Below are 16,217 nucleotides of genomic sequence, written 5' to 3' on the forward strand. Positions count from 1 at the left end.
AAATATAGCAAACACTTTATGTGCAATCGCTTCACCTTCAACCAGTGGGTAACTGCTGAAACCCCAGTCAGGAACAGGTTAGATTTGCTGATGCCCTAGTTTTTATGTCCAAAGAAACAATACTTTTAGATTAAATGAGTAATGGTAAAAAATTTACTTGCTTTGGCACATTAGACTGATGGAATACACTTAATAGTGATGTTTTCATTAAGTTCAGGTATATATGCTTTGATTAAACAACAATGTAATGTATATTTTTTTAGGCTACTTTATTTTTCTTCCTCCAAAATGTAAGCCATTTGTATGAAGGGGGAGCAGATGTCTACAATGAATGGTGACATTGTGAAAAACTATATTCTGCCAGGTTTTTGTACTCCTCAATCCCTATTGGCTTGTGAGACAACTTTTCAAAACATAAGAGATGGACCACTAACAAGATCAGACAGCAACTGATGGGTGCCACAGGATATTAACTGGTGACATACAGGACTAAATCACTGCAGCAAAGCTATCCATTACATCTGAAAATGTTCCTGGAGTTAGATTTTTAAGGGTTTTATGAATTTAGGAGAAGGGTGTAAGGGATGTTGTGGGTGGTGTACATGTCAGGAAGGGCTCTACAAATCGCTCTCTCCATACAGGGCACTAGAGAAGGAGATATAATCCAGGGCGCCTGGGGGAGCATCACCGCCAATGTACTTGGTCATGCGGCTGATACAGTATTCGGCTTGTTCTGGGGGCAGCTCCCTCCTCAGCTCCTCCACTGTAATGTACGACTGCAGAACACAGTAAAAAAAAAAAAATGAGACAACAGGAGCCATGTTAAGCAGATTATTCTATAGGTTCTTTAAATGGTTCTTAGTTTGTAATTACCTTGTCAGAAGCCAGGATCTTGAAGGAGGCCATGACCTGCTCAGCAGTGTCTGTCTCGGCTGTCTCCCTGGTCATGAAGTCAATAAATGCCTGGAAGGTGACAACTCCTGTGTTGTTGGGGTCCACTAGAGTCATAATGCGTGCAAATTCAACTTCACCCTAAAAAAAATAATGGAAACAGGTCATGTAAAAGAAAGTTGATTTTGTGTCCTTGTGTTTCTGGATAATTGTAAAGCAATGAAAAAAGCAGTGAGAGTCATACTCTAAACAGGACTAAATGCACTCACTAGATCATAACCCATAGAAATTAGGCAAGCACGGAAGTCATCAGGATCCATCATGCCATTTCTCTTCTGCAAATACAAAAAAATACAGTGTTTATTTTTAGAGTTAGTGGATAAGGTTGCATAACTTTGCTTATTCAAAGATGAAACTAAAGACTCCATGTCGAAACTAACCCGGTCGAAATGGTTGAAAGAGGCTCTGAACTCATTGAGCTGCTCTTGACTGATGCCCTTGGCATCACGGGTCAGTATCTGGTTCTCAACCTCGTTGATGGTGCGGGCAATAGTGGTGAGGAGTTGCTCCCATCCCACACGCACATGCTAAAATAGATAATATTATTTCAATAATTAGAAAATAGGAATCATGCCTTATATGGAAAGTGAGATTAAAGCAACTTTGAAGTCTAACGACATTTGGATTTATAAAAAAGGAAATACATTTCAGAATGAACAGAAAATAGCTGATTGTCAATACCTCCATAGTGTAGTTAGTGTGCTTGTTGTCAAAGATAAGACTCTCCTGGCTGAGCTGGTGGTCTCCTTCCAGTTTGTCAATATTGGATTTGTAATTAATGATGTTCTGCTCATATGTTTTCAGATTGCTCATCTGTTCTTCTAGAGAACCGGCAATATCAATTGACACGTGGCTGATCTCCTGTTGAACAAGAGGATTTAGTTTGAGTTTTTTCGTAGTATGTGACATGTAGCTACTGTGAGTGAGTTGTACGGTGAAACACCTCCATCTTGGTCTGAATCCAGGGTCCAATGATATTGGCCTGAGCACCAAACTGGCGTCTCAGCCTCTCATTGGACTGCTGCCTGGCTACTTCCTCCTGCAATGTCTGGTCACGCATTGGGACCAGTTGTTTCACCTGTTAGGAAGGAAGAAACATTCCTCAGTGAAGAAAAGGGAAAGGACTTCTCCTAGCTCAGAGAACACAATACACTGAGCCATCTCACTGATTAAACTGAAGTGGTATAATAAAGAGTGTAAAGTACTTACAGCTTCCCATTTGTTGCTAATATCCTGATGAGAAAGGACAGTGTAAGGATTCTCGCCCACTACCTTGATCCCGTATGTCTGAGCTATCTTCAGGATCTCGTTATGAATGCCCATGATGGCCAAGCGTTCCTTATCAGCTTCTGGTAGGGTGGCCTTGAATTGGTCATGGGCTGTGATCAAACTCTAAAGTTGAAATTATCAGGAAAGAATAAAATGATGATAAGACATGGTGCATACAAAAAAGTGTCTATTACAGATCCTTACAGACCGATAAGATACTAAAGCCAGTTTACAATGTTAATGAAAAAGATAAGCTCTCCACCAAGCATTCAGTGTCATCTTTTACCTGAATCTCCTCAATACTGTGAACAATGAACATGTCTTGCAGATCTTCCATAGCTCCATCCATCCAGTTGTTGAATGGAGCTGCCCGCTTGGCGAACTCCAGGTACAACTGGTCAATTGTTTCCCAAAGCTTCTCCACACGCTATGGCAAAGAAAGACAACAATTACAGCTAGTCCACATCCTTTAACTACTATAAATAGTATATTTGAATCATACTCTTAATTGTCTAAACATGGAAAATATTCTTAATACAAACCCGATTCCAAAAAGGTTGGGACACTGTACAAATTGTGAGTAATAAAGGGATGGAATAATTTACAGATCTCATAAACTTATATTTTATTTTACAATAGAATATATATAACATATCAAATGTAGAAAGTGAGACATTTTGAAATGTCATGCCAAATATTGGTTCGTTTTGGATTACATGAGAGCTACACATTCCAAAAAAGTTGGGACAGGTAGCAATAAGAGGCCAGAAAAGTTAAATGTACATATAAGGAACAGCTGGAGGACCAATTTGTAACTTATTAGGTCAATTGGCAACATGATTGGGTATAAAAAGAGCCTCTCAGAGTGGCAGTGTCTCTCAGAAGTCAAGATGGGCAGAGGATCACCAAATCCCCCAATGCTGCAGCAAAAAATATTTGAGCAATATCAGAACAGAGTTTCTCAGAGAAAAATTGCAAGAGTTTGAAGTTATCATCATCTACAGTGCATAATATCATCCAAAGATTCAGTGAATCTGGAACAATCTCTGTGCGTAAAGATCAAGGCCGAAAAACCATACTAGATGCCCGTGATCTTCGGAACCTTAGACGGCACTGCATCACATACAGGAATGCTACTGTAATGGGAATCACAACATGGGCTCAGGAATACTTCCAGAATACATTGTCGGTGAACACAATCCACCGTATCATTCGCCATTGCCGGCTAAAACTCTATAGGACAAAAAAGAAGCCATATCTAAACATGATCCAGAAGCGCAGGCATTTTCTCTGGGTCAAGGCTCATTTAAAATGGACTGTGGCAATGTGGAAAACTGTTCTGTGGTCAGACGAATCAAAATTTGAAGTTCTTTTTGGAAAACTGCGACACCATGTCTTCCGGACTAAAGAGGAGAAGGACAACCCAAGTTGTTATCAGCGTTCAGTTCAGAAGCCTGCATCTCTGATGGTATGGGGTTTCATGAGTGTGTGGCATGGGCAGCTTACACATCTGGAAAGCCACCATCAATGCTAAAAGGTATATCTAAGTTCTAGAACAACATATGCTCCCATTCAGACATTGTCTCTTTCAGGGAAGACCTTTTCAAACATAACAATGCCAGACCACATACTGCATCAATTACAACATCATGGCTGCGTAGAAGAAGGATCCGGGTACTGAAATGGCCAGCCTGCAGTCCAGATCTTTCACCCATAGAAAACATTCGGCACATCATAAAGAGGAAGATGCGACAAAGAAGACCTAAGACAGTTGAGCAACTAGAAGCCTGTATTAAACAAGAACGGGACAACATTCCTATTCCTAAACTTGAGCAACTTGTCTCCTCAGTCCCCAGACATTTGCAGACTGTTATAAAAAGAAGAGGGGATGCCACACAGTGGTAGACATGGCCTTGTCCCAACTTTTTAGTGATGTGTTGATGCCATGAAATTTTAAATCATCTTATTTTTCCCTTAAAATGATACATTTTCTCAGTTTAAACATTTGATATGTCATCTATGTCGTATTCTGAATAAATAAATTTGAAACTTCCACATCATTGCATTCTGCTTTTATTCACAATTTGTACAGTGTCCCAACTTTTTTGGAATCGGGTTTGTATTTCTGGATGTGGAATCTACATTAGTTTGACCGCATTCTCAATTCAAGTGAGATTTAGACAACTGAGGAGGACAGCTATACCGTAACAACCAAGTGGTTATTATGTACATGTACCTCCAGTGATTCTCTCCTTTTCTGGGTCAGGGTGCCCAAGTTGTCCCACTGGTCACAGATGCCCTGGCATCGGGCATTGATGGTTGCAGCATCATAAAAGTCCAGTTCACTAAAGAGCAACACATCTTTATAATCATTACAATTACCTACTTTAAACTATAAGAAAGTCATCTTCGTGTTTCAAGTTACTTGAGCTCCTGTGCAATGGCAGCAATCTGCTCCACTCTGTCCTGGTGGGCAGCCAGGTCGCTCTCAAAGGCCTCGTGTTTCCTCATCATAGCACGGATCTCCATGAGAGAGGCTGACTCGTAGTCTTTCTGAGAAAGCAGCTCCACCTTTCCTGTGTTGAGGAATACGAAACACAATGAGAAGGAATATGTTTGTTCTCAGAGTAGTGTGAGAATGGCTAACTGTAAGATCAGAGATGTAGTGATTAATACCTGTGGTCCACGATTCGTGCAAGGTAGACTTCTGCTTAAACTTCTCGGCCAGGTGGTCCAGTCTCTCCAGACGACGGATTTCTGTGAGCAGCCACTCCTCGTAACCCTTCTCTACCTGCTCCAGACCCTTCCAGGCATTGGCAATGTCCTGCAGGGGAGGAGCCCAGGTAGAACTTACTTCATTTTAACTCTGTCGGTGGGGTACTTGTAAGCCAAGGTAATTTACCCCGAATACAAATGTTAAGAGAAAAGGAGCAGCACATACTGAAACCATTTTGCCCTCAGAGGGCATGAAGGCAGGCCTGTTGCTGAGCCTCAGCTTGGTCTGTAGGGTGTTGAAGTTGATCTCCAGCTGACACTTTTCCTGAACTTTTGGTGGCTTATGCACACGTCGATAATCCCTGAAATCCTCTAGCTTCTGCTGCATGGCATGCATGGTCTGCTCGGCCATGCGGTTCTCCAACCAGGGGATGGTCCTACGGATCCACTCCAGAAGCTAAGGTCAAAACCAATTGGGAAACCAAGACTCAGCAAATTAACAAAACATTGTCCATCTAAAAGAGTTTGAGTTTTCTTACCTCGCTGGCCAGTTTCTCATATTCTTCCATCAGCTTCTCATTTTCCTGGTTCACAGCCAGCACTTTGCAGATCCTGTTAGCTGCTGTCTCAGCCTGGAGGACAGTGTGACTGATTACAAAGGGGAAACAAGGTGGGCAATTACATTCTAAAAGGAGCAACTCTGCTTCCTTTACAGATGTTCATCTCCAGAAGAACTCCCTTACCTGCTCTGCTCCAGCGAAAGCATGATAGAAACATGACACATAGGTCATGATAGCCTTCTCATCAGGTTTCGGAGTGTTCACGATGTCTGATATGGAGACAAACATTAAGCAATTCCTGAAACCATTTTATTTGTACAATGTGAAACATGATATCTCTCCGAGAGTACATACCATCTGCATCAAGCATTTTGGGGATGTCAAGGTATTTCTCTGCTACCTCAAAAGCAGTGTTAAGGTTGCCAGTAGGATCATCCTGCAAGGGCAGACATAGCCAGTAAGAAACTCAATGAAAAAAAAGTGAACAAAAAGAAGAAACGTTTTTTCCTCAGTCTACAATCGAAAGTTCCTGGAAAAGACAGTTAACCATCATGGAAACATATTGTGCATACCAATACACTTCACCATGTTTGATTGTGACACATGCTATGTTATGCAATGCAGAGCATTAGTAACAATTAAACAAGCAAAAACTGAATTCATGCCTGAGAACATTTTAGATAAATTCAGTTAAATATCTTTACAAAAACATAGGTAATAAAAGGTAATATCATAGCCCTTTAATATTTACCATGTTTTATACAGTGATTTTCATATATATTTATGTACCATGATATATTAAATTGTACTCTAAAATACTTCAATTAAATACCATGATATTAAAATCATTGTAAAGCCATAATACATATTCAAAAAGAAACATGCTATTACCATGGTAAGATAAAAAATAAACACTTGCTTTTTTGTTAGTAGGGTGGCAATAATTTCATAGAGTTAAATAGAACAAACCTATTTTCACTTAAGTAATGAAAAAAGGAAATATGAAAATATTCAGCTCTTTTTAGAACAATAAACAGTGCATTCAAAGCCAAAGACATAAAGTTAGTTACCAACAGGACTGTGATGACTGTTATTGTGTAGGGGAAAAGTTTTTACTGAAACATAACAGATGAACAAACAGAAGGCAGAGATGCATTATGAGAAACAGGGCGATGGCACCTTGCGCAGTTTGGAGTAGTCGATGAGGTCAGGTCTGTGTCTGTGGATGAGGGCACAGAGAGCCAGGCCATCCTTCCAACTAAGACACAGACCACAAGCGAAGGAAGAACACGAAAAGAAAGTTGGAAATGATTAACAAAACAATGAGTTTTGCAGAGGCTCTATGGGAGTTTAGAAGCATGTGAAGTATGATGGATAATGCGAAGGATGGCTTTTAAAGAGAGATAATATACACATGACAGGAGCTGTAAAGAGTTAAACAGAGTAAAAGATTGTGAAATTAAGCCAGCATGCTGCTCTCTCAACAGGAGTGAAGCAGAAATCACCTGATGTGGAAGTTTTGCACATTGACATTCCTGTAGGGGGCAGTCTTCCTCTGACACCACAGCAGCAAGCCCTCCTTAGCAGAGGTCTCTGTGAGGAACAGGCCAGAAGAGCACTTTCACTGACCACACAACATATGATGTTGACCTGACCTTACCCTTTAATTTAAAGTTATGCTCAGTTGACCTCATTCATGAAACGTTCATAAATACAGTATGTGAGTAAACGTGCTTTTAAAATGGAACTCTGGATTCACAGATGCTCAGAGTTGTTATTTAAATATGTGCACGTTAATGAACTCCAGCCATTTGTGAGTCATTACACAAAAACGATGTCTTTTCCACTTGAAAAAATCTCAGGCTGTGTAATTTATTATTTTTCTACCTCATGTTTTGGTATTTTGTCAATCCTGTTGCCGACTCAAGCGTTACTAGATGCTATAGTTTAATTAAAACTATGTGATAGTTTTCACATATATATGCAGTCTTTTCTCAAAACTTGGATTTTTTTTTTTTTTTTTTTTTTTTTTTTTTGTCATTCAAATTATCAAGAACGTCCTAATTTTGGAGGGTTACCACATGTACATTTAAGAGAGACATTAAATAAAGAGCTTTGTTCAAAATTAAATATAGTTTAAGTTACAATGGAAAAACCTGGAAGGCTGTATCGAATATAGTTTATGAAATTAATGACAGTAACAGAGTAACATGGAAGACAGGGCACACATTCTTCAACACACTGCACATATTTGTTTACACAATACTGAACAGTTTTACCATTTTAAATTGCATTAAATTGTTTTGCATCTACTTAGCATAGTTGTATGACAATAGTAAATATTCAATTTTTCAGTTTAAGTCAGTTCATTGTTGATTTAGCACATTACATTTCTAGGAGATCTGTTTTAAGGGTATTGTAATTAGATAATGCATCCATATGCTTGTCTGTGTCCCCTCACAGAACTTCAAATATACTGATCTCATTCAATTATTAGGCAAGGAAGATGATCAGAACTTTCTTGAACATTATTGACAATGAGTTATGAAAAAAAGTGTTTTATTGAGACTGATCATCCTATCCTGGTCATTAACAACAACAACACTAATAGTAACAATACAAATACTACTAACTAAAATGTAACCCATGCTCATATAACACTGAATAATATAGGCATTATCTTAAGATTACACCCAGGGTGACATGTTTGCATTTTACACAAACACCAGGGCGACACCTAATCTATGTCATTCCCAAATATCAAAATCTGTTACCCTGAAAAGTAACAGGGATGATAATAACTAATTTGATCATTTCAAGCTAATAATCAGGTTCAAAAAAGGACATGTAGTACATTTTGAAAGGATTTCCCTTGTAGGTATTGATTATATTATATGTAATTTTAAAATTTACATTTTAAAAATGGCAACAGTTTTGACACTGCATGACTGCATGATTTTTGATGAGGGTAACAGGGCTGATACGAAATGATGAGACACCAATACAAATTAACATTTTATAGAAAAACCATAATTGTGCCAAAAACATTGCTTAACAATGAGACTATATTTAAAACAATATGCAAATGTGATTTTTATATTATTTTGCAAATTAAAAATAAAATAAAAGAAAAATCATAATGAGGGACCAGTCAAAAACCTTAAAGTATAAACGCTGTTTAAATTATTTAAAATAATATTTAATTGATTTTTTTATGTAATATTGATGAAAGAATACATAGCATCTTAACATTTTTATGTTAAATCCAAGTTGGATTATTTCTCAGTGACGCAAAAGGTACAAATTTCGTGGAATGACCCTAGTAAATAGTACACACTTGCATTCACATTCAAAATTAGCATAATCCCCACACATGAATTACAACCTAAAGAGAATAATTGGCCATGTGTATACAAAACTTATTTAATTAAATTATTAAACTTGCAAACAAATAGCCTTACTACTGGTGCTCAGAACAATGTATAGTAAAAAGAAATACGAGCTATGTTTTTAAATGTTTTCAATAATTTTATCAAAGAAGTTATTAGTGATATTACGTTTGAAATCAAATTTCAAAGCTTGTTTAAAAAACACACACACACATTTCACATTAAGGCACTTTATCGTTTCTTGATTAGTTTTGCCAAAAGCATGTAATCTATGACATTCATTGGTTTGTCTGAACACCATGAGAATCCCGAATCAAAGGACAATTTTTCTTATTGATTTATTTAGTTTTTTTAACCAATAAATGTTTAACCAATACAATGTGAATGTAATATAGGCAAATAGGCATAGTTAAAAGGACAGATTAAATTCATGAACCTTATTTAATTCCTGTCAGTGTACTACATTCAAATAAATTAAATAATCATATTGACAATAATGTCTATTATCTCTTTGAAAGAAAACAACAAATGAAAAAAAAGCCTTGATGTATTGCACAGCTTAATTTTGCTATCACAATAATTTAACTAATCAATTTTATTCTATATTATTGCGGCAATATTTGTATATAGACCTATGCCTAAAAATAACAAAATGTTCAGAGGTTTTACCCACCATTTCTGATTGGTTGGGAGCAGGTATGTACTAATACTAACCTAAATACTAATAATTAAATACGATGATATAAATAGCTTCTTTCTTTTCTGTGATGCTTCATCTGCACCACTAGGTGTCAATAGAAGTCCACACCAACCAGTGTGATAAACAAAAAAATGAGTGGACCTTTAATAGGTGCTAATGTGTGAGATGTTCAGAGCCTCTCACCCTCCACTGAGATGTCCTGGATTGCAAAGCGCAGGATGATGGTCCAGATCATGCCGAGGGTCATTTTCACATTACCATCCACAATCTCTGCAAGTCAGAACAGCCAGAAAAAAACACTCATGGAAAGGGACAGGGACTAGAATAAAGGGGATTACGGAGCTTTTATTAGAGAAATTGAAACAGAAGAGGTTTAAGCCTCACCTTCAGCACCAATGGAGACCAGTTTCACTCCCTTGCTGCTGATATAATCCAGGGCCTTGTTTACATTGGCGATTTTGTGGAAACGCATTTTGCCTTTGTCTGGTTTAGGGAGTCTCTCACCTGATATAACACACACAGAGACACAAAATCATACCATAAGCACATGTATAGAAATATTCTTTTGCTTCTTGTCAGACTGTTAATGGAGGAAGTGTAGAGTAATAATGGCCACATTATCTTAACATAAACTACATTTGGGAACCTGAAAGCTTTACACATGATTCAAAGGCCAGAAATATGGGAAATGCAGAATACGAACCCATAACTAATAAAGCAACCACAGTCAATTCATTTCTTTAATGTCAATACGGTTCCACAGGTGTGAAACTGATATTAGTCAATGAAACACATGAACATGACACTGACGTGGGTCGCTGAGCACATCGACGGATCCAGTGAGATGCTTACCTGAGATAACCTCCAGCAGCAGCATGAGTTTGAGTCCATTCCTGAAGTCTTCCTCAATGTTCTCGATCTGTGTCCCTGCCTTACGCAGGTGAGAGTTGCACCAGGCAGTGAAGGTCTGAAGGGAAAAAAGAAGAAATTCTTAAGCAGTCATCCATTCACACATCATCCAGTTACACCAATTTATATCATGTTTCATTTTGTTCAAAGGTGCGACACAGAGTGGTCAAACAAGACACACAGAGGATGTCATCCTTTCACGTAAAAAAAAAAAAAATTATATGTCAAATAATTACAAAAATAAAACAATAAATAAGTAAAATATTGAGGGCATTTGACACCTAATTTTATATATATATGATTTTTTTTTTGAGTGGCATTTTTTTCTTGAGCAAAGGTTCATTTCTGTCCCTGATCTACACATAGTTGGATCTATAAGCAGCATGGACTGTACATGCCCCACTGGGAGCCCCGGCGTAACAGAGAAGGTTACAGAGAGCGAGTGAGGTGACTGAAGAATGCCAAGGCCCAACGTAATTTGATGTAAGTCTGGAAACGGAGACCCTTTTGCAGCAGGTGGTCACCCTTCAAATCACCCCCCTCTGCCAAAGATCACCAAAATTAGCCTCGGTGTGTGGGGGGGGTGAAGATGAGGAGGAGGAGAGGCTATATCGGGGAGCCATGAGACACCAGCAGACAGCTGAAAGCACAGCATTCCTGGAACAGACGCTCAAAACACTACTGTGCGAAAAAATGTGTGATGTTCCACGACACTGTTGGGCCGTTTATGTTATATAACATCCTCATAAAACATACAGTTATAATCAAAAGCAATAAACTTCATTGAGTGTTATTTTAAATTGGAGACTGAATGACATAACGTGGATTCAAGAAATGAGAGAATTGTTTTAGTGGCCACCCAAGTATGTGCACCAGGAAACGTTTTTCTTGGACGTCCTACATTATGAATAGAGGTAAAAACATTTAGCCAAGCGACAGGTTGCTTGTACAGAAAATAGCTTGGCATGTTGGTGATGCTTTCATTTCTTTTTCACATGCTAATTGCTTTAGCATTGATGATGTATACACTCTTTAAGTCAATTAAAATGTTCATACATATTTAGTTTGCCAGATTGTATTCTTCACATATAACCCAATGCAGTAAATACTAGTCAGCTTTGATTAATGTATATTTCAAATAGCTTAAAATCTACATATTAATTTAAAAGTGGAGTGGGGGGGGGCATCTATAAAGAAGTCTTCGCACAACTTACTGAATTAAAAAATACTATTCAACAACTATTCAAAATAGCCTGCAAAAATATCAAGTAGAAAACTGTGTTGATTTAATCTGATTCTTGATTCTGATGTCAGATACTGTACAATGATGACTACAGCAGATATGCACTCCATCACCAAGGATTTATTTTAACCATTAGCACTCCAGTTACATCATCACTTCAACTTTTCCTGTCATACACACATCTGTGCTAAAGCTTTGCATTAATGAGTCAGCTGAAATGCAGTCCCGCTGTGACAGTGACAGGGCATTGTTGAAAAATTTACAATTCACACAGCGACACATGCTAACACACAGATCATATATTCAACATGTTATTGTATATTTTAATAAATTAAAGCGACACAGCGCATGAAGCAGATTTAGATTTAGATCTATTTATGTATATATTATTACAACATTTAATATTTTAATAAAACCTGTTTGCACATTTGGGCAAATTTTTCCCCAAAGTTGTAAAATTTAAGAAAATACTATTTCAGTACAAACAGTGTCAAATTCATTGTTATTTTCCGTTTCTTTGTATTTGTGAAATTTTCTGAGCAAAACCTGTTTCTACACCAATTTTTACACCATTGTGAGAAAACGTTTTCTTTTTAAAACACATTAACATGAATGTGCACAGAAAAATAATATAACAAAGAATAGATACAATGTTTTAAGGAATTTCACTTATAAGGGAAAATTCTGCTTTAAAATCTGACTCTTGTTAACTGATCAAAAATGCTGCAAGATAATTTATGCTCTACAGATGACAGAAAAGCCACAAGCACATTCCACTGGATCACGCATCCTCTTTTACAGTAACAGGAAGAAATGACTGAAGCTACTAAGTTATTAACATGACTGTGTTTTGACACCGCCTTAACAAATTTAAACTTCCTTCCAAACTTCAATGATTTTGAATATATATATATATATATATATATATATATATATATATATATATATATATATATATATATATATATATACTCAATCTGTTTTAGATGGCTACGGATGTGTTTCCGTTCTATAGATGGATATCACACAATTTTGCAAACTTACTACTACAACAAGCACCAAATGAGAACCTGTGTTAGTATCATTAATTTATATTCTATAATTTTTGTTAATATTTTGAATTAGATTATATATTTGTAATTAGTTTAAACTTCATTTTAGTTACTTGGCAATTAGATTAAATAAGTTAATGTTTTTTAATGTTTATATGGTTTTAATTTTAGTTAACAATGATAACACTTATGGGAACACTGCCTGTCTGTAAAGTAATATCTCCACTGCAATTGACACTAACAAGATACATAGATGTTTCCTTATGCACTGGCCAGAAGGTTACTACATGATTACTGACAGAAATTAAAGAGGTAATAAATGTAGCTGTGAGGTAGTTGTAGAGGCGGGTTGCAGCACATTCAGGTGAAAGGGCTGAACATAGGATTCTGGTAACATGATATTTAACATTTGAAAGCCTGGTATTTAAAGCTGCCTGCAACCTAGGTGAAGCTGTAACCTAGGCATCTGACTTACATGCAGTCATTTAGCTGCCAGTGCACCACTTAATAAATGTGTATACACAAAGAAATATAAACTATTTAAATTCACCTTAGCACTTTTCTCCAACATTTTATCAATAAATCTCAATAACATGGACTCAATAAAGGCACCTACACACTTAAAAATAAAGGTTCTTAATTGGCATCTATGGTTTCATGAAGAACCTTTAACACCCATGGAACTTTTTCCATTATACAAAAGGTTCTTTAGATTTTTAAATTGTTTTTTACACCAAGATAAAAAAAAAACCTACTGCAGAACCAGTTCCCTTTTGTAACTTTTAAATTGAAGAGTGTAAACTGGATTGACTACAGAAACTCGTGACCTGCAACCAATTATTATTGTCCCATTATATGTCCCACCCTCTTTTATTGCTCTCATTTACATGGCCATGGAAGTCAAATCCAGCCTGAATTAATTTACCTGGCTGACCTGGTCTCCTTCAGTAAACTACCCCCCAGCCTCCATGCTTTCATTAGGTAGTTTATAGAAGTTCCCCTAGAAGGACACCTCTTCTGGAATAGCAACTGCCATTCGATCATACTCATGACTTTCTTCACCCCCCATTTCCCCCGTCCACCCCCTTCTACACCCCTACCGTATGCCTGAAGAATGTGCACACCTATCTGAAACCCTCAGGTTCTGCGCTCAGTGTAAGGCTTTCTAATTAGAATGAAAAAATACCTTTGTGGACCTCATAAAAAGACGGATGAAATATACTCATTTCATCATATGAAATATGCATACTTTTATTTACCCACTTTATACAAATGAAAGGAAAATGGAAAAGGTGTAATTAGGTGACATACTATTCAGCACACTAAGCAGGCATCTTATAATAATAATAATAATAATAATAATAATAGTAATAATAATAAAATTCAGGTAAGTATCCAATTCTTTATGAAAAACTAAAGCTATAATCTCCATAAAACCCTCGCACTGGACGTGTAGCTGATGGAGGTAACTAGATGAGGCCTGGACTACATTCACCATGCCTTAAACTGATGACTGTACAAGCATGAAAAGCAGAAAAGGGGTCCATGAGAGGTGTGGGGGTGTGACACAACATAAAAATGTATAATAAATCCAGAATTAAACAACAATTTTCAGCGTATCCCAGAATATCTTGCTTCTCAAAACTCAATGGTCCACTTGGCTTACCTTGCAGGATCTGACACATTAATTAACAGACACTAAAAAAATAGTTAAGTAATACAATAGTGTATAAGAATCTAGTCTCAGGTTTGAACTAATAAATGGTACGTGACCAAAATACCAAAGAATGAGGATGCTAAGTACTCCAGAGTTATTCTCCAAAGCAGGTAGGCTTAAAGGAATAGCATGAAGCACAGTAATGGTTAAATGCAAGGAAGGCTGTGATTTCAGCACTTAGTGAGGTCTTTTTAATGAGGATAGTGCAGCATGACAGTTCTGCATGGACAGAATGCTTCACATTCGGGTGCAAAAACACACTAGGCTGCCAAGATTTTATATAATTGACCCTACAGTGAGGATTAAAAATCATACATATTCCTTCTGAAATTTCATATTTGCCAGCAATTGAAAAACAAAGTACCAAAACAAAGGTTATGCATGGTCAGGTCATATTTTGTACCCAAAAAGTGTCAGTTTCTAAGCCTTGATCCTTACTGACCAACAAAACTTAAAACTCACAAAGCTAAAACGTGTGTTTCACTCTAGCAATGAGTCACACTCTGCTAGAAAGAAAAATGTCTGTACCCTCAACAAGGTGTAAATGAATCGGCAAGGTCGTCATGTTAAATCCTTGCTACTTAATAAACACCTCCCACATGTACCATCATCAGTCATTTAACTAGAATCAACAGATGACGATGATGAACAAACTGCTTGGATTAATGAGGATAGGTCCAATATTTTTGAGGTCTAGTGCTTAACTACTTCCGTCCATTTTGAACACTGTCCACTGTGGCCTCTTCTGCTCAGCTGTTACCGTCACTTTGGTGTAGTTGTGGCTAGTGTCATATAGTCATTAAATATTTTCATATAATTGCCTGCTGTAACACTAACACTATAACCATTTAATAATTTTATTGTTTTTTAATTTTTTAAAATACATATTCCAAATAAATGGGTTATGTTGAAATTAATGATGAATACAAAATTATTCAACCATTTTCGCTGCTCGAGTCAACGAGGTCGCTGCTGATTGGTCCGTGTGGCTAAGCGGTTTATGACGTGGAGACTAGGCGCTTGTAGCCGCCGAATTAAAGTTACAAATTTTTGCAGATTTGACATCCTAATGCCGCTTTTCATTCCATAGGGTAGGCCTCCTCAGCCAGTAACAGCGAACAATCATATATCATAATTTTTCTGGATGTAGACTAATATTTATAATTCTCTTTACGTAAGTCTTTATAAAGAAAAGCAAGTAGTGAGCACAGAAACTACTTTACCTTCCGCTGTTGTTTCTCCCAGGCCGGGTCCAGTAGCAGGTCGCGATCCCAGTCATCCTGTTGGGTCATGTATTCCTCAGTCGTAGTCGTCATGTAAGAACTATACTGCACTTGCGTTTCAATCGCTGTCATTTTTACAGTCTTCCGTGGGGTGCTTAGTATCCCCTCAACCTACACAACCTTATTATTTACCTCTTAATTCAACATACACGCCCCGTGCCGTACAGTCAAGAGTCCCGTGCGAGTTTGGAGAGAGAAGACAGACCCCTGCCTGCGGCAACTGCTCCCACCGGCCGATGAGCTGACAGATGACGCTCAAACTCAAGTAACGGGACGCAATATGAGTGAATGACCGTTGCAGTATTTGGTCACTTCATTTCATAAAAGGATATGGGCGGGATTTTAAAAAGGTACAGGAATGATCAGCGTCAAGTCTGAGTTTAGAGTTCATTCAGCATAATTAAAATCATAGGACCAGAAAGAGTTAAG

The 16,217-nt window shown here is 37.4% G+C and overlaps 1 protein-coding gene across 2 annotated transcripts; it reads right to left on the reverse strand.

Annotated features, from left to right (window-relative positions):
• Positions 1-250: 250 nt before the first annotated feature.
• actn3a (actinin alpha 3a) lies at positions 251-16,060 on the reverse strand. 2 transcript variants are annotated; one of them, XM_026195968.1, is made up of 21 exons: positions 15,729-16,059; positions 10,437-10,551; positions 9,969-10,088; positions 9,768-9,854; positions 7,001-7,088; positions 6,675-6,753; positions 5,850-5,931; positions 5,679-5,764; positions 5,475-5,567; positions 5,162-5,392; positions 4,897-5,044; positions 4,646-4,796; positions 4,457-4,565; positions 2,507-2,647; positions 2,161-2,343; positions 1,895-2,029; positions 1,633-1,812; positions 1,332-1,478; positions 1,161-1,226; positions 874-1,032; positions 251-776 (listed from the first exon to the last, which is right to left on the reverse strand). In XM_026195968.1, exons 1-21 carry the CDS (start codon positions 15,858-15,860, stop codon positions 618-620), a joined length of 2,691 nt encoding a protein of 896 aa, XP_026051753.1. In that variant the 5' UTR covers positions 15,861-16,059; the 3' UTR covers positions 251-617. The 2 variants fall into 2 exon arrangements, with proteins under 2 accessions (XP_026051753.1, XP_026051752.1); XM_026195967.1 differs by having other exon boundaries at positions 1,161-1,478; positions 15,729-16,060.
• Between the last annotated feature and the right edge of the window lie 157 nt (positions 16,061-16,217).

This window comes from Carassius auratus, chromosome 21 (assembly GCF_003368295.1).
Source record: "Carassius auratus strain Wakin chromosome 21, ASM336829v1, whole genome shotgun sequence".
In the NCBI taxonomy this organism is placed as follows: Eukaryota; Metazoa; Chordata; class Actinopteri; order Cypriniformes; family Cyprinidae; genus Carassius; species Carassius auratus.

Excerpts from the sequence above, each read along its gene's own strand:
- actn3a (XM_026195967.1), bottom strand. The coding sequence starts at position 15,860 with ATGACAGCGATTGAAACGCAAGTGCAGTATAGTTCTTACATGACGACT. Across the intron at positions 2,030-2,160 it reads TTAGCAACAAATGGGAAGCT|GTGAAACAACTGGTCCCAAT; the intron begins GTAAGTACTTTA and ends CCTTCCTAACAG. Across the intron at positions 777-873 it reads AGATCCTGGCTTCTGACAAG|TCGTACATTACAGTGGAGGA; the intron begins GTAATTACAAAC and ends TGTGTTCTGCAG.